Source organism: Hydra viridissima, unplaced genomic scaffold (genome assembly GCF_058129835.1).
Source record: "Hydra viridissima isolate aposymbiotic clone 2 unplaced genomic scaffold, HvirCarnegie_v1 scaffold_10, whole genome shotgun sequence".
Classification (NCBI taxonomy): domain Eukaryota; kingdom Metazoa; phylum Cnidaria; class Hydrozoa; order Anthoathecata; family Hydridae; genus Hydra; species Hydra viridissima.
In genome coordinates this window covers 2,657,634-2,685,085 of record NW_028324309.1, presented here as the reverse complement: position 1 = coordinate 2,685,085, position 27,452 = coordinate 2,657,634, and the positions used below count along the sequence as shown (strand labels likewise).

Here is a 27,452-nt window from a genome sequence, read left to right as displayed (position 1 = left end):
AAAAAAAAAAATTGATTTTATAACAGATTCTTAGAAAATATAAAGACCAGTTTGATGATTTCAAAAGAGTTGATGGCGTAGCGCACTTTGTAAGTTCAATTTATACCACTAAAACTACTAAAATTAATAAAACTAATTTGAACAGAAAAAACTCTGAGTTTTAGAAGATGCAGAACAATGTCATACCACATGTTTAGACATTTGCTAATTCTTGAAATAGAACTAAAAAGCTGAAACTGCTCGCTGGACTTCACAATGGCCAAAATCGATCAGAATAAAGTTGTTTTCTTCTGCGTGCTGGTCACTCGTCTGAGAGCTAAATTCTTTTAAGCTGTAGCCGTAAGAAAATGCGAAGCTTTATACTCTTAGTCTCGAGTTGAGAATAAAAGTAGCCCAGCCCTTTTTTTAAAGTAGTACACCTCACCATCGCCGTAAAAATTTAAATCTTAATACAAGTTAGGAAGGTTTCGACCATAAATATTTGGTGGTCACAATGCTATAGCTGATAAGTATGACGAAGAACTACTTGAGGTAATTCAAAAAATGCAAAGCTGTTTTTTCAAGTAGGTTCTATCCCCTGAAGGAAAAGATAAAAGATAAAGTCAACCAACGGATATCCCCGTGGCAACCAAACTTAGTGCATCGACCTAGACCATAGCGATTATTGAGGCACTACTGCGATAAACATACTAATATACGTCTCTTTTAAGAAACTGTTACAGAATTTTATACTGCTTTAATTAGCAGCATCAGATTCTGTTTCATTAAAAATAGTAGTAAAGAATGCTTCTAAAGAGATAATAGTTTTAGGATAATCGGATCTTCATTACTTTTAAATAAGGTTCAAATGACTATTACTGTTTATTCTTTTAACTTAAATTTTTTGAAATGAATTTCCTTATTCGAAGCTTTTTAGCTCTATCTTTCTATTGAACTTGAATATTCTATTGAATATTGTATGATATTAGATTCCATTTTAACCGAATATAAAATATAAAACTTATTAATAAGAAATGTAACAAGTTATACCGAGTCATTTTACCAAGCCATTTAATAGCTCACCTTTTTTCATCCAGTTTTACTTTTACCGAGATTTACTGGCAGTTTGTTTAAGTCCAGCTTATTACCAGTTTGTTTAAGTTCAACTTTTTTCGTTTTTCATTTGCTCAACATTTTAATTAACTGGACCAAAAGTTGCTCAGTTGCCTTAAAGAAATTTAAAAATGCAATAATATATTTGTAACCTATGGTAGCAAACTCATCGTATAATATAATATGTAATATATGCAAATATATTTGTTTTATAAGATATGTGTATAAGTTATATAATTTATTAAAGTGAAATTTTGTTCTACATTCAAGTATGCTCTACTCATTTAAGCAAATTTTTTGCGACAGTTTTCACTGGATTTTTCAACGCAAATGGAAACCGCTCCTTAATAAAAAGTCGAAGTTAAATGAGTTAAAATATTTAAAACTTTATAAAAAATTATTTAGTTTTTACATAGTTCATAATTAGATAATTCATAGTTATATAGTTCATAATTAGATAATTCATTGTTACATAGTTCATAATTGCTAACATAGTTCATAATTGCTTAGGAAAACGAAAAAGTATCCAAGATTTATTAGACCTATTCTACCAAACTATACATGAGGTTATAAAAACCAGAGCAGCCTAACTCTCAAATTCCTCGATTCAGATATCACATAACCTACTCCTTATATTAAATCACCTCTTTGAAGTGCCTAACTAGAATGGTCTAACTAAGTTCACGTATTTATTAGTATAAAAAAAATCTTCTGACAGTTTATCATCCGTTTTACAGCTTTCGTGTATCTTCAATATTAATTCCAATAACTTGAAGACAGTCAGTCTCTTAGCGTTTCATATACCCACGAGAGTTCACGAGTGCATATTAGTATAAAGTTTTCCACTTAGCGTCATTAATTGCTGAGTCATTCATTTTTAACATCCGGAAATTCATACGCTATTACAAAATATTGAACTTAATTATTTAAATGATATCCGTCGTAATTTTCATTTAAACGTAAGAAAAAAATTTAAAGAATAACTCCATTCTTTACTGAATTTTACCAAAGACTATCCAATTTATAACATATATCGAATTTAGTAATCAGTATAAAATGTAACATTGGCATAATTATCTTATATTAATCTTCTTCTACTTTCTAGATAAAGATATACCGCCTAGTTACGGTTCTAATGAAATAAAACGATTGGTAACTTGCATTCAGAATTATGACAAAAATTATAAGAATATTTTTACTAAAAATAATAACCGGACAACATTCAATCTGATCTGATGTGACACACACAAAAATATGTATATATATGAATGTGTATATATGAGCATATATGTCTATGTAATATGTGAAAATATTACATGTATATGCACACTTATGTACAAATATATGTAAATGTAAATTTAAGTGACAATCACACTGGGGTTATTAAAAAACTCTAACAATATTACTCATTCGTTACATTCAAAGGAATGATCTATTAACTATTAAAAGATATGAAACGCTTTATCAAAAGCTTTTCGCCTACTGGATTATCTTTTATTTTATTAAAGAAAAAGAAATAGCATAAATAGTAAAATAAAGAATTATAATTAACGATTGACCAAGAGATTTGCAATATTTAGATTTTCCGTTCGATTCGTTCTGAATTTTTCATGCAATGACGATCTTAACTGCTATATTAATTTTAATGGTTATTCCTTATGGAAGTAAGTGATTTTTAAATAATTAACTTGGTTTTTACATTAAACAATAATGTCTACAAGTAATGTCGACAATAAAAAAACGAATACAAATGTAAAATTACATAAATCACTCTCTATGCAAAATATTCATAACAATTGTTTAACTTTTAAGCAGTAAAAGCGTAATTCTGACGACGACACAGGGTAAGATTATCTAAATTTACAAAAACAAACTTAATATTATTCAAAGTTGTAATGTTCCTAAATCTTAGTTTTTATAGATTGTATTGTTAGGAACCTTTTACATGGGAAGAAGGTAAATAGCATTTTTCAGGTTTCATAGTGTATTTAATTGTTCAATGAGGTTTCCCTCGGTCCTACAAACACTTATAACATTTAAAGTTGCCTAAAAGATATTGGACAGTTTCTTGTTATTCGTTACTTCTTATTACAAACAATTGAAAAGAAATAACCTGTTACGAGAAAACTTCGTAAACTGTCGATACACGCGGAAAAACTTTTTTAAAGTCAACGATTTAATATATCCTATTAAACTCTTCTTCAAAAAAGAGTTTAATAGGATATATTAAATCGCGATCTACAAAAACCACTTACGTTGCATTTTTTACTAATTCCATTTTATTGCAAGAAAAAAAAACGGTATCTATGTGCGGTATAAATGACAATCGTCTAATGCGTCCAAAGTTTAATTTCTTGTTTTAATAAATAAACTCGTTGCCAAGCGTTATGAAGATTTTTCATTAGGTATCTATATACCGTAAATCAATTTTTTTTTATTGCTATCAAGTTATTTATGACGTCTTGTTAGGATAACTACTATGAATCTCTGAAAGATATTCTTTTTTTAAAGTAATTTTCGCCACCACAAGTTTCCTGAAAATCAACGGAAAGTGCTCTAATTCGAAGTCAAAGTTGTAAAAAATCCCACTAAAATCCCTAATATTCGCCATTTTGAGAATAATAAGTTAATGATCTTTTAACTTACAAAAGCAATACATTAATAGCATGGTTTTTACGTTAAAAAAGTCGTTAAAGTATGTTTTTCCGAAGTGTCTTCGTAGAGTGCAATGCGCTCGATATAGCCATAAGCTACTCAGAGCGCAATATTGTAGGCGCATGCGCAATTATTTTATTATAACAGTGCGATTTTTCACAATATTTCACAATAAAGCTGGTTGGATAGGCGGTTAGGGTCAGGGTTAGGGATAGAGATAGGGATAGGGCAATACAATAATAAATATTCATCAACTTGTCTACATTCTCACATTCTACGTTCAACTTATGTTTGAAATCTTCCATTAATTTCATTTCGTTATGACACTTTCGTTAAAATACTTTAAAATAATAATGTTAAGGCTAATCGAAACCAGGTCTGCTTATTGCGCAATGTAACGGTAATTAATTTTCGTTAAAACTTGAAAAAAGATTTTTAAAAAATGGCGAATATTAGGGATTTTTAGTGGAATTTTTACAACTTTGACTTCGAATTAGAGCACTTTCCGTTGATTTTCAGGTCCATGCTTTTATATTTTTCTGAATCAGCATAAAATTCTCTATCATAATCTGCAATAAAAAAAGGGGGTGCGAAAGTGCAGTAGCGCCGCACTATGCGTCGCGCTGATAGAAAAAAAGGAAATAGCCTTATAACTAGAGAACTATTTAACATTTTGAAGTAATTTTTTTAACAAAGCATAAATTATGAGATATTGTTTGTTTATACATATATTTATAAAAAAAAGTCCGGTCTTTTTTAAAACCGGTTTCATTCCGGTTTTTTAGTTGGTTTATCCGGACTAATTCGATTTTTGATTAAAAAGATATAAAACCGATAGTTTTTGATATTTTAAACTCTAAATCTGATATATCAATTTATCTTTTTTAGGGGTTACAGGCATTTTTAGTCTCCAACTTATATTTTCATATTAAATAAAAAAGGAAATAGCAGAAATACTTTATTATAAATAAAAGTGAAATAAATACTCCAGAAGTTCCATTCCCCTCAAATGCAGAATCAAGGTTCTGATGCTAAAATAGGTTTTTAACAATATGTGGCTATGAGAATAGCCTTTTTTTAAAAGTTGCTTATCAATTACAGCTGCATGGTTTAATGATGCTTCCTTGATTTCTTTTCTTAATATGAACCATTACTCTTTGACTTCCTAAAATTATTTAACAACAAACACTAAAATTTTAAAAAGTTTTGTTATTGTAAAAAATAGTATAGTTTAAGATATAAACTATTTATTATAGAAATTATCTATCAAATTCTAATTTTAACAATTTTACATTCAAGAAAAAACTGTATTCACTGTAATAAATGTATATAATTGAAATATAATTAAAATTTTCATTCTAAACATGTCTCAGCAATCTTTATGTGGAGCAAATTTAATATCTACAACAAGCCTTCAAGAATTGCACTATGCATCACTAAGTAGAAATAGGACTTTAGACACATCTTTGAGGAAAACAAAAACATGGCAAAATTGAGTCAATTTGAGGCCAATTGATGCAACTTTTCCTCAAACATAAAAGTTTGGGATTCTTATGCTTCAACTTTTCTAACAATTAGTTTTTTGTTTTTTTTTTCAAGCATAAAAAAACATGCTGTGTTGATTATGTGAAAAGATCTCAAAAATATCAGATTGGCTACTACCAGCACCTAAAATGTATCATTAATAAAATTAAACGATAACATTAAATATTTAAATTTAAGATATACATAGCTTTCTCCAATATTTACCTTAAGAACAGTTATCAGCTTAATCTTCTTGCAGTATAGCCTTAATACCTCTTGCATTTTGTTTTTCTTACAGTATAGGTACATATCAGATGTCATAAATAAATAATTAGCTGTATCCCTAGTATTTTCAGCAAAAGAAGTTAAACGTGCATGACGTACTCATGCAGTTTTGTTGGCTTTGTTCCTGGCTTCAATGGCACTCTCAGACAAAGAACCTATTGGATACTTAAAATATTTAATAAAAGAAACACCATGAACTACCATTCTATGCAAAGACTGTGACATTGGAATGGTTTTTAAAAACTGATCATTAGAAATGAGACCAAACAGACATTCAGATTTCTGCTTGAAAATTTTCACATCCGGTCTTGCTGTTGTACTATTCATATCAATGAGCAGGTCCCTAAATAGTTTCATCATAGTGGTATTCTTCCAGTCACAGATGGATTATTAAAGAATTTTCGTGCAACATTGCCAGTGTTGGATGTACAACTTCCCTTCCTGACAAAAGATACCCTTATTTTTAATTGTATTTTGAATAAGTGCTGGAGTTTTTTTTTTGTTTTCAATAAATTCTTGGCCATTTTTTGCTGCTATTTTTCTTCCTTGTTTCACTGCTGGAAGTTTGCAAGCAGTATTAAAAAAAAACTAACTCCATGCTGAATATCCACAATTGAAGATTTCAATATATTCCAAGTTTCAATATATTTTTGTCTGCATTTTTATCTTTATTCCAAATGGTTTCCAAATTAAACTCCTTAGGACTTGCTTGACATACATGACAGCTCTGAGATGCAATATTTTTTAAAGCATTTTTGATACCACAGCATTAAGTGTTTTACCATCATTCATTGTGGTATAAATAGTTGACAAACTTGAATTTATAACAAAAGTATTGTCATGAAGTATAAGTTTACTTTTAATATTCTCTAAAGACAAAATTTCATTTTGTAAATGTTCAAACTTCTCTTGAATAAAACTAGCAGTCTCTTTGGAAAAACAAAACATAAGATGACGGGTTGCATCTGGACTATTTGGATTACAATTTTTCAATAGTATCTTTTTTCCACTTCTAATCTCCAACAGTACAAACACTTTACTATACACAGTGTAATCATCCACACCTTTCTTCATAGTTACTGCATTCTGAAACTCAGATTGGTCACTCTGACCATCACCACCCACTTTGCAAATAACATGTTATCACGTTCCTCCTGTTCTAAAACTTTAATAGAATTATCTTCATACTCCAAAAGATACTCAAACTCTCTAGAAACTGAATGTTTGAGCATATTGAAGAGACTATATTTTACTTCAGTTTCTGAATATTTCACCTGCTCTGGAAATGTATGTGTTAAAAGTTGACGATGAGTGAATCAAGCCATTTTGATAATTTATAAAAACCATCGCAAGGTAAAACTGAATCAAATAAAAACTTACCGTATGTTATTGAACTTCGGAATTTTCATTTACTTCACAGAATTTAGTCGGTTTTTAATAAAACTCACAGTAGTAAAAATGATTTTAAAGCATGAGGTCACAGAGGTCGCCTCAATTTTTTTGCATGGCAGTAAAGTCGATTTGCAGTAGCTATATTTTATTTAAAAAAAACGAGGCGACCTCTGTGACCACATGCTTAAATTAATCAATGTTTAAGAAATCAAAAAATCAGCAAAAAAATGCTATTCAAAAACCTTTTTTTTCTATTTCTTGTTTTACATTCAATTAAATACATTATTATTTTAATTTCGCATAAAAATAATATAGAAATTCTACACTTATCATATATTTTGAAAAGATTTTAACAAAAAAGCGAGTTTTTTAAAACCTTAAAAAAACCCTTTAGATGTCAAAAGTTTAAAAAAACTAAAAATGATTTTTTTTTTATAGAGAATTAAAAATTGAATGCAAAAAGAAAAAACTTAAAAAGTTTAAATATGAAAAATCACTAAAAAATATGTACAAAATCCTATTTCCGCTTAGCGATGCATAGTGCGCCGTTTCTTTCGCCAATAAAATTTGAATCTGAGAAGAATCAACGCTTCACTATCAGTTATACAATATTTGCAATATCTGCATAGAATCATACCCAAGATTTATATCCCAAATTATTAAAACCAATTTCACTTAAGTACTGTTTAACTTTTTGGTGGGAACTAAATGCACATAGCATGTCTATTTAAGGTCATATGCAACATATCCTCTCTGGCACATACTTTTCACCAGAGTCAACTTCAGGAAGACCACCTAAAAATAGGAGATGTTATAAAGATAAAAAGTAGAAACTGTATTATTTATCATAATTCAGGGATTTATCATAATTTTAAAAGATATTAAAAAAAGAAAGCAACATAAAAAAACATCTTAAAAAATCCCGGAACATTTCTGCAAACTTTGGAAAAATCATGCGAAAGAAATCCTAATTATTGATAGTATAGTAAAAAAAAGTTTAATTCCTGCTGAAGAAAGAAATAGTACTTTTAATAACTTGTTAATTTAAAATACATCTATATGGAATATAAATTTCCCTTGTGTATAATGTAATTGTTAACAAAATTTTATAATAAATGCTTATTCATGATAATAAGTTGCTGTCTATTACTTAGTATTTCTAGCAGTGTAAAGGTTTGTTTAAAAAAAGAGTGTTAACAAAAAAAAATTCAACGCTTGAGCTTTTAATTCATTTTTTGCTTCTTTGTGGGATGTTATTTTTTGCTTGCTGTATCTTTCTGGATATTATTTGTTTTAATAAATTTTCAAGTGTTTTTTTTTAAAGATGTTCACCTCTACATTTTCCCTTGAGAAAATGTGTTTACAAAAACCTACAAAATGTATTCTATTTAGTAAATCTTATGGTATATTTAAAACCCCTAATACTTTATACTCTTTTTCTTTTTTTAAAATTTTATTATTACTTTGAAAATGCTACTTTATACCCTTTATCTATAGTCTCAGTTTCTTCAGGAGGTTTACTTTTCTTAGTAATTACCTCATTTTTATAACACTTGAATTTGTTTAAATTAAACTTGAAGGAGGTCCCCAAAAGCACTGCTATTCATTTTAAATTAGAGTTGTTATTATTATTCTATATTCTAAAAAAGTTATTATAATTGCTAGTTAAATCTGTTCATTTGCTAAAAAGTTTTTAAATATAATTGTATAATCTTTTACAAATGTGTTTACTTGTATTTAGGTCTTCAAGTGTTAATTCAGGAAACTTATTCAAACACAAACACATCATCCTCAACATTTGGTTCAACAAATCTTCTCAGTTTTGAATTTATTAATGTATTTAATACAACCCAAAACACCTCTTATTCTTATTGTCAAAGGATACGTGGGTGGCTTCAAGTGGAGGTTACTGGAAATTACACGTTTTATACTTCTTGCAGCAATCCTTGTCAACTTTATCTAAGTACTAGCAATGATCCTGCTAACAAAACACTGGTTGCTAATCAAACAATACCCTCAGGAATTTCCAAATGGAATAAGTATGTACTTGAAATTTATGCAATTTATGCCTTTGTAATTTAAAATAAACTATTTAATTATTAAACTTCTCTAACTTTAGTCGTTGATTTCAAGCATTTTTTAATTTAGGTGGCTCTTATTTAATATACAACTTATTATTTAAATTGTTTTTATGTGTATTAAACTCAAAAAATATCATGTATAGTATATCAATTATCCAATATTACCATGAATTTTTATTTTACTTTTTGCATTTTAGTTTTTGCAAGTTTTGGACAGTAAAAGTTTTTTTTGATTATCTTTTTTTTTAATTTCATTTCACATAAATAATTTATATATTATCTCATTAAATAATATATTAGTATATGTAAAGAGATATAAAAAAAACAGGTTTATGCAAGCCTAAAGTATGTCATTTTAAAAGAATGTAATCACTACAAATATTTTAATACAAATACAGAAACTAAAAACAAACATTTAAAGTGTTATAGCTTAAGAGTGTGTGCATTATGTGACATATTTGGCAAATGGAGTGGTTCTAACTGTTGTTAAACTTGGAAAGTTTTTATTTTTCTAGTAATAGTCAGTTAAGCATGGAAAACTTAAAAAAAAAAAGACCTAGTAGTTGTTTATTTTGATAAGCACAGGCCTTCCTTACTTCTGATAGCAACATTGATATAAATATCAGTCTTATAGCAGTGATTTTGCCAATTTTAAATGAGTTAATTTTAGGATGTTTTTAGTTGATAGAAAGTTTTTCCTATTGATGACTACCATTTAAATTTGGTAAGTGTAAGAACAGACATTGGTTTTAAATACTGATAATGATGAACAACAAAAGACTAAGAGACAAGACAGTTTTTCTTAATGACAATTTTTATTAAATTTTTATATCAATGAAAAGCTGTTAGTGCTTTTAAATGATTTATGTCAAGACAAAAGTTTAAATACAGGATTTAAAAGGAAATAAATGATGGAAAACTAAACAGAAATTCTGGTTCCTAAATTTAATTCATATGGTAAAATGTTGCACCAGTGTAGTAAAGATCAACTCACTTTTAAGTATTTTTTAACAGTTCAATACTGTATTTTAAACATTTGGTGAGCTTGTGGCCTTATACCATTAAGTTCTTTTAGCGATTTTTAAAGAATGCATTTTGTCTGCCCACTTCTTTTGGTCCTTTGATTCTAAGTTTACATCAATATTGAATGTTTTAAAATTGAGAAAAAATGATTTTGAAAAAATCATTCTTTTTCAATTAAAATATTTGTGTAAAAATGATTTTTTGTTTTCATGTTCATGTTTATAGCCAATTCATTCATTTTTACAGTAGAAATGTGACAAAGTATTTCCAAGGTTACTGGAGATACTACATTGAAGGAATAATGTGTCATCTTTTTACACCTGACATATTTTCAGTTGGCATGCAGCAACAAGGAAAAGAAACACTTATATCACCTATATCAACTGAGTGGCTCAGTCCTATGAGAATCGGTAAATATTAAATTATCTTTTATTTACTATTTTAACACTAACTTTAATGGTTCATTCTGAAAATATTAAACTTTTTGACTTTTAAAAATTGAATTATCTTTGCATCTCCTTTAGACAAATGTCCTTCAAGTTGCAACCCAATGAAAAATGAGAAATGTGTTTCTGTGAATGGAACATATGTTATTTGCACCTGTGAAAATGGTTATGTTTATTACAATGGGGCTGGTAATGTGTCATGCATAAGTAATTTTTATTTTTAAGTTACTTGTTTTATTGCAGAGGAGTTCTAAGAGGAATATTTAAAATATAAATAACACTCTTTGTGCTAATTATATTTTAAATATTCCTTTTAGAATGAAAGTATAAACATGCTTTTTGGAAGTATTAGTATATTTACTAAATATAAAAATGTTTTTTATCTTCTTTAAAACCTCTCATCACTCAACTCAACTTGTTTTTTTGTTTGTAATGTTTTACACTAATCCTGTTTTTTAAGCTTTTTTTTTTAGTCATTATTATTTGGAAAGTTATATTTTCCAAATAATAAGATAAAAAAAAGTAGATCTCTTCCATTTCATCTCCCTTGCTAGATCCATAAGTAAAGAACCCAAAATCAATTACATTACAATTATATGTTTTTTTTCAAATCAAATTAAGCTTAAATGTAAAAAAAAAAATCTAAAAAAAAAAAGATAATTTAAAGTAATAAACATTGAAAAATATTAAGCAGTTTATAATAGATTTACAAAATTTTTCAAAATTGAAATTCTATATTTGTAATAATTTTACTTAAAACATTCTAATTAATTAATTATAAAATATATTTCCAATGCACCTGCTGAGGTAAATAAATTATGTAATATTAAAATCAAGTAATCTAAAATGGTATATAATATGATTTTTTTTCTATCAATCACATAATTTTTTTTTCAAACCTCACTGGTAAAATAGTTATGTCTTTCAAAGGTATGTTAATTCAATACTTAACCTCACTCACTTTTATCCTAATCACATGAAATTTATCTTTTTAACTTATACCCCATTATTATTTAGTTTTATTTTGTTGGATATTTAAAGTCTATAAATGTATCTTTAAGAGATTGAAAACATAAGGTGTAATGGCCTGCTGTAAATTAAATACCTGCTATAATTTAGAGAAAAGTAGCAGATTGTGATTATTTTGAGATAACATTAGGCATGCTTTCCTGAAAAAAATCCTGTATAAATTAATCTTTAAATTCTTCAGAAAATCAAAGTAAATAGTAAAAACTTCTAAATATTGGTCACAATGTCAGTTTAAAGTGTTAAATTGTGGTGTCATTAACTTCTTTCTTAACAGTTCTTACAGATATTTTTTCTGAATAATATATATCTATAAGAGTTTTATAGTTGTATATTAGAATTTGTTATGATATATAATCATATAGCTACTGATTTTTTTTTAGAAAATAGTGAATGTCAGGTTAATTGTACAAATTCTACATGCAAAGATCTCAATAGCACACTACAGCGCTTCTGTCCTGTAGGATTTTTTTTCAATGTGACATTAAATATCTGCCAAGGTAAATTAATTCAATAATCAAAAAAGTGTTTATATATTTAAGTTCTAGATTTCTTTTTAAATAAATTAACTGTTTCATTTTAGAACCTTAAAAATTTTTGGGTCCTTTTTTTTTTGCTATTGCTCTAATATTTCTAAAAACAATATACAGTGGCTTTCAAAAATATAAGGTCATTTAGATTTTTTTGCAATTACTTAAATTAATTCCATGCTTTTCAAAGAAATAAAAAAAAAGAAGGGAACTTTTTTTAAAAATTTTATTTGGAATATATTGTATAACCAAAATAAAAAAAAAAAAAGAAAAAGAAAAAGTTATATTGGTATCAAAATCAATTAAAAAAGAGAATTAGATCAAAAAACTATACCAGAAAAAATGTGTCAAAAATATAAGGTCAGTTAATTTAAACTCAATAACTCTTAAATTAATTATATGAGAATCTTGAAAATTTGTACTCTCTATGACCAATATAAATTACAAATAGTTTGAAAAAAAAATCAATTTCTAACCATTATTTCAAGAGATATTTCAGTTGGTAATTTCTTTGTCCACCAGAAGCAGAAAAATGGGCAGAAAATCACTATCACAAGAAGTCAAATGGTGAATAGTCTATCCAAATATATTCATCCAAAGAAAATACAAAAAGTCATCAAGTAATAGTAAGAATATGTGGTGTTTTACTAAGCTGTGTCCAAACAACGCTGAAAAACCATAAACTTTCAACTGATGTAAAAGATTCACCAAGAGTTGGCTGTCAAAACTTAATTCTAGGGATCAAAGCTTGTTGTATTGAAGGGTAAGGGAAGATCCTCACCAGAGTTAGTATTAAGGATGGTTATGTTAGTATTAGTTATAGTACAGTTAGAATGTGTCTTAATAAAGAAAGGTATTGACTATTATGTTACTGCCAGAAATTTGATTTTAAGGGTGACAGATTGGATTAAAAGATATAATTGGTGTAAGGAAAGACTTCACTGATCAGAAGAAAACTGGTCTAAGGTCATTTTTAGTGATGAATCAAATTTCGATGTCAAAACAGGTTTACTTAGATCTTTTCATTTAAGAAACTCAAGTATTTTAGCTACAGAATTTAAGATTTATGATATTCTTTGTACTGCAGATCTCTGTTCTGTCTCATCAGAGCTACATTACAGTTTGTAGATTGTTTTATTTTTGACCATTCAGAACAGAAGCATACAGTGTTGCAATATTTTGAACCTCTCTTCCTTCTGGTTGTCTGTGCTCAAATTTCTACAAGTTCTGTATATTGCCTAGTGAAGTAGTCTCTGAATCCAGCTTTTTTAATCTTAACTTATTAAGTAGTTCATGCATTATATTTTTACTTTTTATCAATTAATCTTATTCTGAAACTACATTACTGAAAAAAGCCTAAAGTATAAATTTATGTGACAATATACAATTAAATGATATGTTAAATGCATAATACATCTGGCTCAACTTTTTTAAATTTGATAAGCTTTATTATAAAAATTCTTGTTTTTTCAGATTATTAAGAAATCTATCTAATTATTAAAAAATGAATACTATACTCAGCATTACGCTGTAAATTGCTGTTATGTGCTGCAATAGTTATAATCTAAACAATTCAGCAATGAGTATTTTGATAGCAATATGTTAATATCTGGTACTTAGGATATTTGAGAAATGCCTTTATTTTAACAGAAGAAATCCACTGGCGATCAGAGGGAAGTACAAAATTATGTTGATGAAAATGTGCAGTAAGCTCTAGAAACATCTTTGAGAAAACAGTTCTCACTCATCCCAAAAACCTCCCTGCACAGAAAATTTCAATTCAAATTATATTTTTATGACATACAGATTCAAATCCAGTTGATATTCAAACATGTCTTACTGTGAGGCTATTAAATTTTGATATTGAAGTTTACAACTTTCAAAACTATTAGAATTAGAAAAAGCTCATTTTTCTTAGAAAAGTACTCCTTTATCATTTTCTACAAATTAAAAATTAACCTCTTTCCTTTTTTAAGCTCCCGGTAAGTTGATCTCAAGCCATACTAAATTTTAGTTATATAAGGTTTGATTTAACTTGATATAGCTAATTTTTTACTTTCTTCAATTTGCCTAAACAAGCTATAGTTGCTATTAAAAAATTCTTTTTTAAAATTCTGAATTTCTTTATACTAATTTTTTTGTTGTTGAAAAAAACAGATATCGATGAATGCCTAATGAATTGCAAATATAACAAGTCTACCTGTGTAAATCAGATAGGCTCATTTAATTGCTCCTGCCCTGAAGGATCAAAGTACAACATATCAATTCGTGATTGTGAAGGTAAATTGTTATTATAATAGAAAAATTTAATGATGAATACTAAATTTTAGTTATATAAGGTTTGATTTAACTTGATATAGCTAATTTTTTACTTTCTTCAATTTGCCTAAACAAGTTATAGTTGCTGTTAAAAAATTCTTTTTTAAAGTTCTGAATTTCTTTATACTAATTTTTTGTTGAAAAAAACAGATATCGATGAATGCCTAATGAATTGCAAATATAACAAGTCTACCTGTGTAAATCAGATAGGCTCATTTAATTGCTCCTGCCCTGAAGGATCAAAGTACAACATATCAATTCGTGATTGTGAAGGTAAATTGTTATTATGATAGAAAGATTTAATGATGAAAAATTAATTTCCTTAAAATAAGTTTACTAACTTGGCGTGGCCTGACATTTTATTTACAAGTGTGCTTTATAGTAAATTTTATGCAGATGTTTCTGTTTTAAGTTAATAAATTGTTTTTATTATATTAAAAGTGAAATATCTGTTTAATATTACTTAATTACAATAGATAGGTTCTTGTTAACTACATTTGGAATAAAAGATAATCCAGTTCTTGATTATTACTGCATGCAGTGTACAAATTTACCCAATGATAGACTAACAAAGTTTATTTTATTTAATAACAATTATAATACTAGGTATGCTGTTCAGAAATTGTTCCTCCTTGAGCCTCAATTACAGCTTTCAGGCAAGGCCTAAACTTCTTGCATCCATACTGGATCTAGTCAGCTGAGAGAATATACTAAAACCTCTTGATGAAGTGTCAGAGTTAATTGAAATTTGGGTGTTGTTTAATACAACCCCCAAATAGAAACACAGAGAGAATTTTGCTGCCATTTGAAGTAACCAAGCCAATAACATGGCTAGAGTGTTTTGTCTGACTAATTGTTTTAATGTCATCAACTCTCAAGTTAGAAATGTACCTATTTGATCCTCTATTGAGGACCTGGTCAATGGTGAATAACTTCCTTTTTGAGAAGAAGAAGACTGGAGTTTTTTTTCCTGAGAATCAAAAAAATCTTAATAGACTTTTGTAGAAAAAATTTTCTTTTCTAGCTTGAGATTTGGCTCTAATAAAATCTTTGACAACTCTTCTGACAGTCTTCTCTGACACATCATGTCCCTGGCAGTTGCCCTCATAGTCTTGAGGGGGTTCTTCTTGATGTAGGCCTTAACCTTGGTTGCAAAGGCTTCAGTAGTACCTGGAAACTTGACATTGCTTCTAGGCTTTCTCTTTAAATTGTCTTTGCTAACCAGATGTTTTTAATGTTGTCCACCATCTTTCTGAATACATTAAATGTTTTCACAATGGTGCTGAAGGTTATACCCATGTGAAGGGGCTGCACTATTTGATTACAATTTTCATCTTGGATTTTTAAATGTTAATTTTTAAAGAAAAAATGTTTACTTGTTGTAAAGATTGGTTTTAGGAACCACAGAAAAATAATAGTTTCAGAAAATCACCCGACTTTAAATAAGCTATGATGGGTAAGTTACCACACAGTATGCATTAAGTCCATAAAACATTACAGAAGTAAGATATTTAGAAATTATAAATTTTTACCATCTAAGCAATTAGGTGCAAATCTTTTTCTTTTTAAATTATGCACCCCTTAAATTTTAAACTTTGAGGTAATGATTTAACATTTTTTTAAACAATTTTTTTTTACTTATATATTCTCTAAACTGCAATTCTTTTTTACCTTCTGTGATAAAATTTATATAAAGAAAAAAACCTCAAACTTAAAATAATTACAGTAAATGGTTTTTCAAATAATAAAGTAAAAGAAGTGTTCAAAAATATAATAAATTTTGCTTTAAAACTTAAAAAACAGCTGCAAAACTGAGTGTTAATGCTATTAATAAGGAATTTTTTTTTCTTCTTTTTTAAATAAAAAAGCTCCATATACTGGTGTGTACCAGTACTTGTCAAATAGAAAGAAAAATACTAGTATATACTAGTAATTTTTCTTTTTGTTTGACAGTCAAAAATTTCAACATTCAAATTATTGTTGCATTCAAGTTTTGCATTGCTGTTCTCTTGCACTTAAAAAGTCTTGGTGACTAAATGGATGAAGTTAAAATTATGTTTAAATGAAGACTAAATCATGCATTAAAATAATATAACTTCAGTCAATTAATGTTTTTGAAAGCTGATTTAATAGTGCAAGATAAATTATTTAAAGATTATCTTGTATATTTTCAGTACCTTTTTTTTTCTTGAAAATTACAACGTGATTCTGTATTTCTATGATTGCTGTTGTTTATGGTTTTTTTTTAATTTTCTGTACTGGATGGTATGCTATCAGTTACCACCTACTTTACATACAGTAGTCTGCAAAAGATCATATTGTTTAGTGATCTTTTATTTAAACTGAAAAAATATAAGTGTTTATATGATTGATAATGCTGTTCTTAGCTTTTACATTTTCTAAGAATCTTGTCATTATCTTTTCAGTTATTTTTGAGTGGCTATTGTCTGATCCATATTTAAGTGATGTGTGGGCTAATAATTCAGAGTCAGCAATCTTTTATTGGCAGTACCGAATTTCAGAAGCAGTTGACATCACACAGCTAAGTTTATTCCTTGTCACATGTGGTTATACTAATGCTAGCAATATTGTTGGGTTAGCACACAAAAATAATATTACAGAATTAATGCAATCTGTTAATGAAACTGTGTTTGGTCAGCGAAAAGCGGCAATTAATAGTGCTAACAGCAGAATTGTTGGTTTTAAAATCAACAGAGTGCAAAAAAATGACCCTATTACATACCAGTGTCAAGCAATTGTTTCTCAAAAATATGGTGCTCAATTTTTTTTTAAAAGTCCAACTTCAATACTACATATTTTAGGTTAGCTTTTATTCAGTTTTGGTATTCATTGTAGTTTAAAATGTGCTATTGATGAAATAGTTTGTGTTTTTGAATATAATATATTGTTACAAAATATTATGTTGCAGATCCACCTGTATTTATAAACTGCTTGGAAAATATAGAGCCTGTGATTAGGAGCTATGACCTAGAAATAACATGCCTAGTAGTTGGTAACCCAACTCCTGAGTTACGTTGTCAACTCTTTTCTATGACTGGACAGATTCTGGATAGTTTGCCAAGCAGTGGTAAAGAAATAATAATTTCTTCCGTGAGTTTTTCCATAATGTATTTGGATTAATTGAAGTTTACATTTACTTCAGTACATATTTATAGGTTTTTCAAAGCAGAATTTAACCATAGCATCCTTCAAAGCAGTTCAATCAGATGCTCATACAATTTCATGCACTGCAGTTGGTAATCGCACAGGATTAAGTGTGAAAAATGTCACATTTACAATTAAATGTAGGTTTATATATATATATATATATATATATATATATATATATATATATATATATATATATATATATATATATATATATATATATAACATTTTTCTATAAAACATTCATCACTAAAAGTTATTTTCATTTTTTTGAAAAAAGGTTTTTCTTTCTGATTTCTTTATTTTCTCCATTTTTCAGCTAACCTTTCATTCACTCAACCTAGTTCAACCTACTTCACATCAGTGGAAAAAAGTAGTATACTGAGTACTTTGAGTTTTGTGACACCAACTCAAGTTTCAACTCAAGATTGCATTCAGTCAAAGACACTAAATTGTACACAAGGTACTCTTTGTTTCATGAAAATACATTAATGTAAAGTCATTAAATAAAACCAGGAATTTTGTCTCTAGCATACAAGGTTTTGTTTTATATATGGTAGCCTGTATGTTTGAGATAATATAAACAATTCAAGTTTGTCACTATGAAACTATAAATTTGTTAAGTAAATATTGGACAATAGGGATACATTAGTCATTAGGATACATTAGTCATTAATTAGTGCAAAAAAAATTAAAAAAAATGATATAAAATCTGACCGAAATGAGAAAAAGATACACTATAAGCTAATAAAGAAACATGTTTAATAGTAAAAAAAAAAAAAAAACTGACATAAACTGAGCAAATGTTTACAGTGGTCTCAAAATGTTTTTGGAAGCAAATGGTTTAAAAAAATGATTTGTCTGGATAAAAAACTGAGGAGTTCCATTGACTTCAAACTATAAAAAATCCTATCAGATCTATATCAGGACTTACTAGAGAAGCCAAAACACCCTGGTAAACAATCCAAAGGCTGATTTGTGAAGATTTGTAAAGACTTTTGTGAACAAGAAACATTTACTTAGTGAGGTTACCAGGCTGAGGAGGAGGCAAAGCAAGAGTGCTTTTCAGTTTCATGAAACTTTATGAGATTGTCTACTTTTTAAAATTTTCTCTATTGTAATATAAATGTGATGAAAAGGAGAGTTTTGGACTTTTTTCTTGCCAATCAACTGAGACTCTTTTTACAAAGTTTTCATTTAAAAGTTGATAATTTTAATTATCCTGATATATTCTTTTTCTTAATATACTTATCATTTAAGATGAATCTTTTTAGAATAATTATTTTAATGTTTTCAATGAGAACAAAAGCAAACACTATTTTTTCAGATTTCTCCTGACAAAATTTTGTTTCAAATTAAAATCATTGAGTGATTTGATTTTTGTATAGATATCGCTTGCGGAAAAGGAATTATTGTTATTGGTAATAAAGCATGGATGGACCAGTATTTTAACAGCTCAACCAATGAATATAAGAACTTTGCAGAACTTGTAAAATCTCAAGTATGTTTTTATTCTTATGTAGAAAGACACTTGCTTTACACACTTGTCTAATATGCAAGTTCAAATACCCCAATAAGTTTATACTTTTAATTTTTAAACCATAGAATTTTTAAGTCTCTAAATGTTAAATAAATAGTACTAACGTATATTTAGGTCAAGTTAGGTTTTTCTTCAATTACCAAAAATAATGTTGTTGTGGAAGTCCAAAATTTTTCTCAAAGGTAGAATTTAAATGTTTTAAATTAATTTTTTTTTTTACTTTTAACAGATAACCCTTTTTCTTATTCTTGGCAAGTCCAAAGGGTTGAAAGTCTTGTAAAGGCCTTTTTTTATGATTGAGAAATATTTTTAGAACTATTTTTTTGTTTTTTAACCGAATCTTTCTAGCCCAATTAAGGACCTAAATATTACAGTATACTTTGATGTATATATGTCCCGAATTACGGAAAATTCTCGTTTGGAAACTTGTAAGCAAATGAAGAAAGTGATTTTTGGATTGACACCGCTTAAAGTTTTATATGCTGATGTAAAACCTTGTGGTAAGAAATTTACAAATGCTTATATAGTAGTTGTGATCTTTAAAGTTTTAATTTGATTCAGGTATATGAAAGCATATAAAATATAGATATACTGTTAAATAAAATATTGTTTTAAAGTAAAATTAATCTTTTCTATTTTCAACCTAGAAACAGTTTATATGATGAACGTTGAAAAAACATGTATTTACTGTAACTAAAACTTAAATTTACAAAAACCTTTTGAAACTTTATATATACTTACCAATTAATTAGACTTTTTAGACTATTTGAATTTATGCTAATTCAAATGACATTTAAAATATAATGGTAGCTGCAAATATTAATTACATTGTAAGAAGTTAGATTTACATTCTAATTTAGGCCTTAGCTCTTGTTTACTTGCAATCAAAACCATTTATTGTGGCTCTTGTCAAAATACTTTTGTATTTTTGCCTGATAATACTAAGAGGTTTTTGAAGTTGAACCAGAGGGAGTTAACAAGTTGCAACAATTTTTCTAAGTTGGTTCTTCAGGGAAAAAAGTAATATCCAAATGAACAGGAAAGTTTAAGAAGTCTTACTTAATATCTCAGGATACATACTATGCACATTTAAAATTATTTTTATAACTTTTCATATTCTTGTATTGTGTTGGTGCCGTGCAGGAATCTACACCACTAAAACCTAAAACGTTAAGTTTTAATGCGTAGTTTGATACCTGTGTTTTGAATATTTTGGTGCTACATTACTTTCCAAGTTCTAAGAGATTTTATTTTATATTTAATGAGCTTTATTCAGATTAAATATTTTTATAATAATTACATCAACAGTACTGAATATCAAGATGATGCAATACTAAAATCAGTATTGGTTTCATATCTGATGAAATTTACAATTTTGATTTTAATGTAGGAGAATGGTTAATGAGTCACAATTTTTTAACCAGCAATATATTTCCAGCTCCCATCTTTAAGGTATTATTTTGAGAAATACTGCATTGATGACTACTACAAATGATATTCCCTTTTAAGGTTCTTCACAGAGTTAACAGTGCTTAAAAATCAGATTTTACTCATATCTAATGATAGTATTTTGTATAACTACAACTGCATCCAAAAAAAAGATAAATAAAAAGAAATTTTTTACATATGTTAACTTAAGTGACCTAGCAAAAATCAAGAAGGCCTTCACTAAGATGGGTACATTGTTTTAAAAAAGCCTCTGCTAAAGAAAGTAAATCCCACAATGAGATTAGAATGGACAAATATGCATCAGGATTGGAGTGTATCTGATTGGTCTAAGATTCTTTGAAAAGATGAATCTAAATTTCAGGCCTTTAGAGAGATATTGTGAAAATTAATACAAATCCATCAGAGTGATATTGTGAAGATTAATGCAAATCCATCAGTATGATATTGTGAAGATTAATGCAAATCCATCAATGTTATATTGTGAAGATTAGTGCAAATCCATTAGGGAAAAGTTTAATTGGGAAAGGAACTGTTCTGGCTATTGGTTTGAGCTAGATCTATCAGGTCAAAAAACAAAGCTGTGATTTGAATCTAAGTTGTATTACAAGGTGCGGCAGTGATTCATAAACTATTTTTTGTCTAGATTTTGTGATGTAAATAAAATGCTTCCACAATTTCTTTTTGTTGGTTAATGTTCAATTAACGTCTTAGATTTAAATAAAATTATGAATAAAAAATAATTTAATTAAAAGTTTTACAATCGAAGCCAAAAGAACTGAAGTTTTAAATTTGATTCATGTGGGTTTGCCTGCTTGTGAAGTGATTTGTATCTAAAAGTATCTAGAGTGTTTAAAACTACATTTTACAAAGTGAAAAAATGTGACACTGCTGAGAGAGCCCAAATGCCCTTTCCAGTGAACAAAAAAGTTATAAAAAATTCACAAAAAAGCTTAAAAAGTGATTGAAAAGTGACAGTTAGAAGAGCTCTAAAAATACTTGGAAAAGTCAGTGTGGCCCAACCTACATTGCAACTTTTGAGAGAAGGACTAAAAACTTTGAAAATGGAGCAATCAAAGAAGCTTCTGAATCAGTTAAAAAACCATGCTTCATCAACAATTAAAGTTTTCTTACATGAAAAACTTTTTAGTGTGATAGCTAAATTGATAATTCAACACAATCATGAAATCTTTATACTTTAGAACAACCCTTTAAGCTTTAAAAAGTATGTTTAATTAACCATCCCAATAATTACTGTAGTATAAACTTTTTGATTGCAAGAAAGTGATTATAAATATTCTAAAGGTAAAGATATATTTTAAATGCTCTGTAGGAAAAAATAAAGAAACATAAAAGGTTAAATTGTCAAAAGAAAGCTAAAAAATTATTGTAAAAATTTTAGTTTCAGTTTGTTATTTTCCATAGATTGTTGCATGGAAGAGACAGTTGGCTCAAAAGCTTTCACTGGCTCATACACATTCCCTGTGACATTAGTTAACACTTTTTCTGAAGAAATGGTATCAATTCCTTGTGTGTATAATGATAGTCTACTCTTTAATCGTCAATGTATTCGTGGTGGACCCCTTGATATTCCATATTGGGGTGTAGCTGATATTTCAATGTGCCCTACCCAGACAAAAACTTCCAAGGATCTTTTAAAGTTAGAAATGGTAACAGTTTGTTCTTAACCACTAATATAAGATATTTGTGAGCCAATAAATGTTTGGAGTTTTGTGTAGTTTAGGATAAGTAATGTATAGAGGATCTATTATATACTTTCAAGTATCTTTTAGAGGATTCATAAATATATATTTACTTTTATATATATCTCATTAGCGAAATTTCACAGATGCAAATGCTGAGGAGATTGCAACAACCTTAAGTGATGTCTTAATAGATGGGGATATTACTCATGAGTATGACATTAAAATGGTGTCTCAAGTTGTTGATAATATTGTTAATCTTAACGCTTCTTCTGATAAGGTTTGCATACCATTATCATCATTATTACTATAACTATTCTTATTATAAATGTTATTGATAATATTATTATTTTATTATTATTGTTATTATTATTTTTATTATTTTAGTTAATATTATTATTATTATCATTATTATTATTATTATTATTATTATTATTATTATTATTATTATTATTATTATTATTATTATTATTATTATTATTATCATTATTATTATTACTATTATTATTACTATTATTGATATTGCTATTATTACTATTATTATTATTATTATTACTATTATTACTATTATTGATATTGTTATTATTACTATCATCATCATCATCATCATCATCATCATCATCATCATCATCATCATCATCATCATCATCATCATCATCATCATCATCATCATCATCATCATCATTGTTGTTGTTGTTTTTACTATTATTATTATTATTATTATTATTATTATTATTATTATTATTATTATTATTATTATTATTATTATTATTATTATTATTATTATTATTATTATTATTATTATTATTATTATTATTATTATTATTGTTATTTATTATTATTATTATTATTATTATTGTTATTTATTATTATTATTATTATTATTATTGTTATTTATTATTATTATTATTAGTAGTAGTAGTAGTAGTAGTAGTAGTAGTAGTAGTAGTAGTAGTAGTAGTAGTAGTAGTAGTAGTAGTAGTAGTAGTAGTAGTAGTAGTAGTAGTAGTAGTAGTAGTAGTAGTAGTAGTAGTAGTAGTAGTAGTAGTAGTAGTAGTAGTAGTAGTAGTAGTAGTAGTAGTAGTAGTAGTAGTAGTAGTAGTAGTAGTAGTAGTAGTAGTAGTAGTAGTAGTAGTAGTAGTAGTAGTAGTAGTAGTAGTAGTAGTAGTAGTAGTAGTAGTAGTAGTAGTAGTAGTAGTAGTAGTAGTAGTAGTAGTAGTAGTAGTAGTAGTAGTAGTAGTAGTAGTAGTAGTAGTAGTAGTAGTAGTAGTAGTAGTAGTAGTAGTAGTAGTAGTAGTAGTAGTAGTAGTAGTAGTAGTAGTAGTAGTAGTAGTATTGTTATTATTATTATTATTAGTATTGTTAGTATTTATTATTATTATTATTATTATTATTATTATTATTATTATTATTATTATTATTATTATTATTTATTATTATTATTATTATTATTATTATTATTATTATTATTATTATTATTATTGTTATTATTATTATTATTATTGTTGTTGTTATTTATTATTATTATTATTGTTATTTATTATTATTATTATTATTATTATTATTATTATTATTATTATTATTATTATTATTATTATTATTATTATTATTATTGTTATTTATTATTATTAGTAGTATTATTAGTATTTATTATTATTATTATTATTATTATTATTATTATTATTATTATTATTATTATTATTATTATTATTATTATTATTATTATTATTATTATTATTATTATTATTATTTTTAATATTATTACTACTACTACTATTATTTTTATTGTTGTTATCATTGTTGTTGATATTGTTATTATTATTTTATTGTGCTAATTTTACTTTTTCAAATAAGATTTTTTACTTTATATTTTTACTTAGTATTAATGCATGATGACTGCACATTAGGAAAAGATAAGTTATACTTTAGAATAGTGTCTTTTTATTTAATTTCAGATCACCAGTGATGTTTTATCATCAGTAGATGTGATATTAGGTGCAAACACAGAAGTGATGACTCTTGCAAATAAAATATTTAATTCTTCTGCCAAGTTTTTATCTTCATTGGAAACTCTTGCTAAGCAGCAAACCAAGAATATCACAATTGGAGGGAAAAACTTGGCATTTATGTCATTCTCACCTAAAAGACCTGAACCATTGTATATTTCTGCTAGTGTTAATACAAATAACTTGAGCTTATCTATATCAAACCAAAGTCTGAAAAATACTTCTGAGAATCTTCAAGCTTTTATATTTTTACCAGTTGATGTATTTAATGGTCGTAGTGGAAGAGTATACTCATATGCTTATAATAAAAATACATTTTTTAAAGAGAATGATTCTAATAACTACACTGTAGTCAGTTTGGTTCTCTCTGCAACAGTCAATGGGTTAAAGGTGGTGAACTCTACAGCTCCAATTAATATATACTTTAATACTAATGCAAGTGGTACCAAGTGGTGTGGCTTCTGGAAGCCAGAAAGTAAGTTATATTTTTATGATAGGTACATTTTTCAACCATAAACAAAGTTACAGCTTTATCTTTATTTGTCGTTGATTTTAAATCAGTGTTCTAATTTGACTTTAAATAAAAACTTAATGTTAGCTTAGTCCGTTTGTAGAATTTTTAAATTTGTTTTGTATTATGTAAATATAACTTAAATCCAGCATAGTGAGGTATTCAGTAAAAAAAACTGCTAAGTAAAGTTTAAAAACCGCTCACGCTTTTCTCTTCTTTCTTCTCTATTATTTTTAAAGAAATAAAAAAAACTAGAAGTTAAAATATCCTCTTACACTAGAGAAAAATTTGACACCACATTTCGCACCAGTAATTTAGCACATGCTTCTTCACTTTTATACTACCACATGTCAGTAACTTCTAATATTCGGAACTACATTTTCTGTTACTTACATTATTCAGTTATCTATCATTGTTGTTGCAAATCTCTATTTATAAACCATTAAAGTGCTACATATTTTCACACCTTTTTTAAAGAGCAACCCTCTTTCAATACAAAGCATTTTCTCTTCAGTTTTGTAATATGTCATGTTTGTTTTGTAGACAATACATGGTCATCCGAAGGCTGTCAAATTGTCGGAAGTTCTTTATCAACAGATGTACAATGCCAATGTAACCATCTTACAAATTTTGCATTAATATTGGATGCAGATCAATCTGGAAAAAATCCTTTAGAGCTTCAAATTGTCACTTGGATTGGCTGCGGTATTTCCATAGCTGGTTTGTTTATAACCATTATTAGCCATATTGCATTTCGGTATATTAATACACTTTATTTCTCTTTTATGGAATTTTATTATTACTCTTTGTTACTGTATATTTGTTCACTGATTACAGTTGCAAGTTGACAAAAATACAGTAAATATATTTGATAAAAGGCTTGTTGTAACCTATAACATAATTGACAGCAAAAACAAACCAAAAAGTCAAAAAGCAATTGAACAACATACAAAATGTAATCGGTATATATTCTGTTAAATTTAACGATCTTTTTTGTAAAATACCAAGCTTAGTATTGGCGTCTAACCCTCAACCCCTTTTTTAAATATATTACTCTTACTAATTTTGTGTATCAAAATGTTTGCATTAAAATTTCAAAATTGTTTTTTTCTACCGTTGAAAAAGCATAAGAATGTCTACTGAAGAAATTGTCAGAATAGAAGCACCTAAATTTTTTCGATGCATTTAATTCCTTTTGAAGCACTATGCAACAAAATTGGTTGCATTGAAATTGACTTGCATAAACTTTTTAAGTATTAGTATAATTGATTATTGTATGTATCATTTGAATTGCTTTTGTCAACGATTTTATTTGAGTTTCTATTTTGTGTAGAAAATTGCGAACGCAACTGGCTCCAAAGATTCTTATTGCTCTCTCCAGCAATTTAATGTTTACACTTATCCTCTTCTTGGCTCTTGTTGAAAAAACAAAGCCTCGTGCTTTATGTCAAGCTGTTGCTTCACTTATTCAGTTTTTTCTTTTGTCAACGTTCTGCTGGATGATCGTTGAAGGATTCAATCTTTACCGTATGTTTGTCAAAGTGTTTATTGGTTCTTCTAGCCCGAAAATATTTATGTTAAAATCGTCAGCATTTGCTTTGGGTAGGTGTATAATTTACTCAATGCATTTCTTACACAACAATCGGAAATATTTTAGGGGTCTTATACTAATATTTTTTTATTTTTAGGCGATTTTGCTTTTAAGTAATAAAAGATTTTTTAGTTCATTTTTTGTTTGTCTTTGTATGAATTTACTTTCTTTTGAATGATAACCAAAAAGCGTTTTCAAATATCTTTTAGGTGTGCCTCTTATTATCACTGTAGTAACAGCTGCTGTTAAACCTGACTCCTTGGGTCCGGCCACCGATAATGACCCAGCAATGTAAGCAATACAAAAAAGGAAGTTTTACAATCTATTGAGTATGAAATTAAAATACGCTGTTTCGAAAATCTTCTTTTTAGTTGCGTTGTTCAAGGCGTCCCGTTTTACTTCGCAGTTCTTTTACCTGTATGCGTTGTACTGTTAGGCAATATTGTTGTCCTCATATTTGTTCACAAACGTATTATTGACTGCTCTAAGCTTTCGAAGGATCTTAAATCGAAGAAAAACAAAGGTTTTATGAATGTTCGAATTGCATTTTCATTTTCTATTTTGCTCGGCATAACTTGGCTGTTTGCAGTGTTGGCTGTTGGAAGTCTTCGAGACGTATTTCAGTGGTTGTTTTGTATTTTTAACTCTTTACAAGGCTTTTTTATTTTCGTATTCTATACTCTGCGAAACAAAGAAATAAAGCAACAATGGTTGTCTATTTTTGGAAAGAAAGATACTACAGTTTCGACTCGCTCAACTCAGGAAATCCCAATATCTTCTCGTGAGTCCGGTATGCTTCAAATTCTGATGTATTTTAGTTTAGATAGATATAAGAATTTAAAATCTTGTCCCCATAAAAATAATTATTTTGAAACAAATTTATCTGAAATTTATTAAAATCTAAAATCAATATTTGAACTTTTTTTTTTTTGAACGTTTGTTTGTAGAGAGTTTTGCAAAGTTAGACACTTCGTTTAAATCCATTGGCTTCTCAAAGAACAAAGGTTATCAGATGGAAGGAAATTACTGAAGGAATTTGTTTTTGTATTTATTCTAAAAAATAATTCTTGACAAGTGTAACATTAGTGAAAATGAATTCTATATGCACATGAAA

General features: G+C 27.5%; 1 protein-coding gene and 1 long non-coding RNA gene across 8 annotated transcripts in view; one reads left to right on the top strand and one right to left on the bottom strand.

Annotated features, from left to right (window-relative positions):
• The window catches only part of LOC149882610 (uncharacterized), a 9,737-nt gene extending 2,531 nt beyond the window's left edge, over positions 1 to 7,206 (bottom strand). The window contains exons 1-2 of one of the 2 annotated variants that reach the window (XR_016456202.1): positions 6,937 to 7,206; positions 1,063 to 1,206 (exon numbers count right to left, since the gene is read on the bottom strand). This is a non-coding gene — a long non-coding RNA (uncharacterized LOC149882610). Of the gene's footprint in view, positions 1 to 1,062; positions 1,207 to 3,347; positions 3,816 to 6,936 lie in introns of those variants that run through there. The other variant, XR_016456201.1, reaches the window with a different exon arrangement.
• On the top strand, positions 2,545 to 27,452 carry LOC145193182 (uncharacterized). 6 transcript variants are annotated; one of them, XR_016456200.1, is made up of 22 exons: positions 2,545 to 2,756; positions 8,690 to 8,987; positions 10,299 to 10,462; positions 10,577 to 10,705; positions 11,908 to 12,024; positions 14,212 to 14,334; positions 14,524 to 14,646; positions 16,800 to 17,195; positions 17,303 to 17,461; positions 17,550 to 17,678; positions 17,861 to 18,004; positions 18,930 to 19,042; positions 19,196 to 19,263; positions 19,430 to 19,581; positions 21,953 to 22,197; positions 22,364 to 22,510; positions 24,186 to 24,711; positions 25,291 to 25,467; positions 26,081 to 26,349; positions 26,548 to 26,629; positions 26,710 to 27,128; positions 27,286 to 27,452. XR_016456200.1 is itself a non-coding variant. In XM_090099685.1 (22 exons), the coding sequence occupies exons 1-22, from the start codon at positions 2,708 to 2,710 to the stop codon at positions 27,366 to 27,368; spliced, it is 4,146 nt and encodes a 1,381-aa protein (XP_089955811.1). In that variant the 5' UTR covers positions 2,547 to 2,707; the 3' UTR covers positions 27,369 to 27,452. The 6 variants fall into 6 exon arrangements, 5 of the variants coding, with proteins under 5 accessions (XP_089955811.1, XP_089955812.1, XP_089955810.1 ...); XM_090099685.1 differs by having other exon boundaries at positions 2,547 to 2,756; positions 10,302 to 10,462; positions 25,291 to 25,504; XM_090099686.1 differs by having other exon boundaries at positions 2,548 to 2,756; positions 10,388 to 10,462; positions 25,291 to 25,504.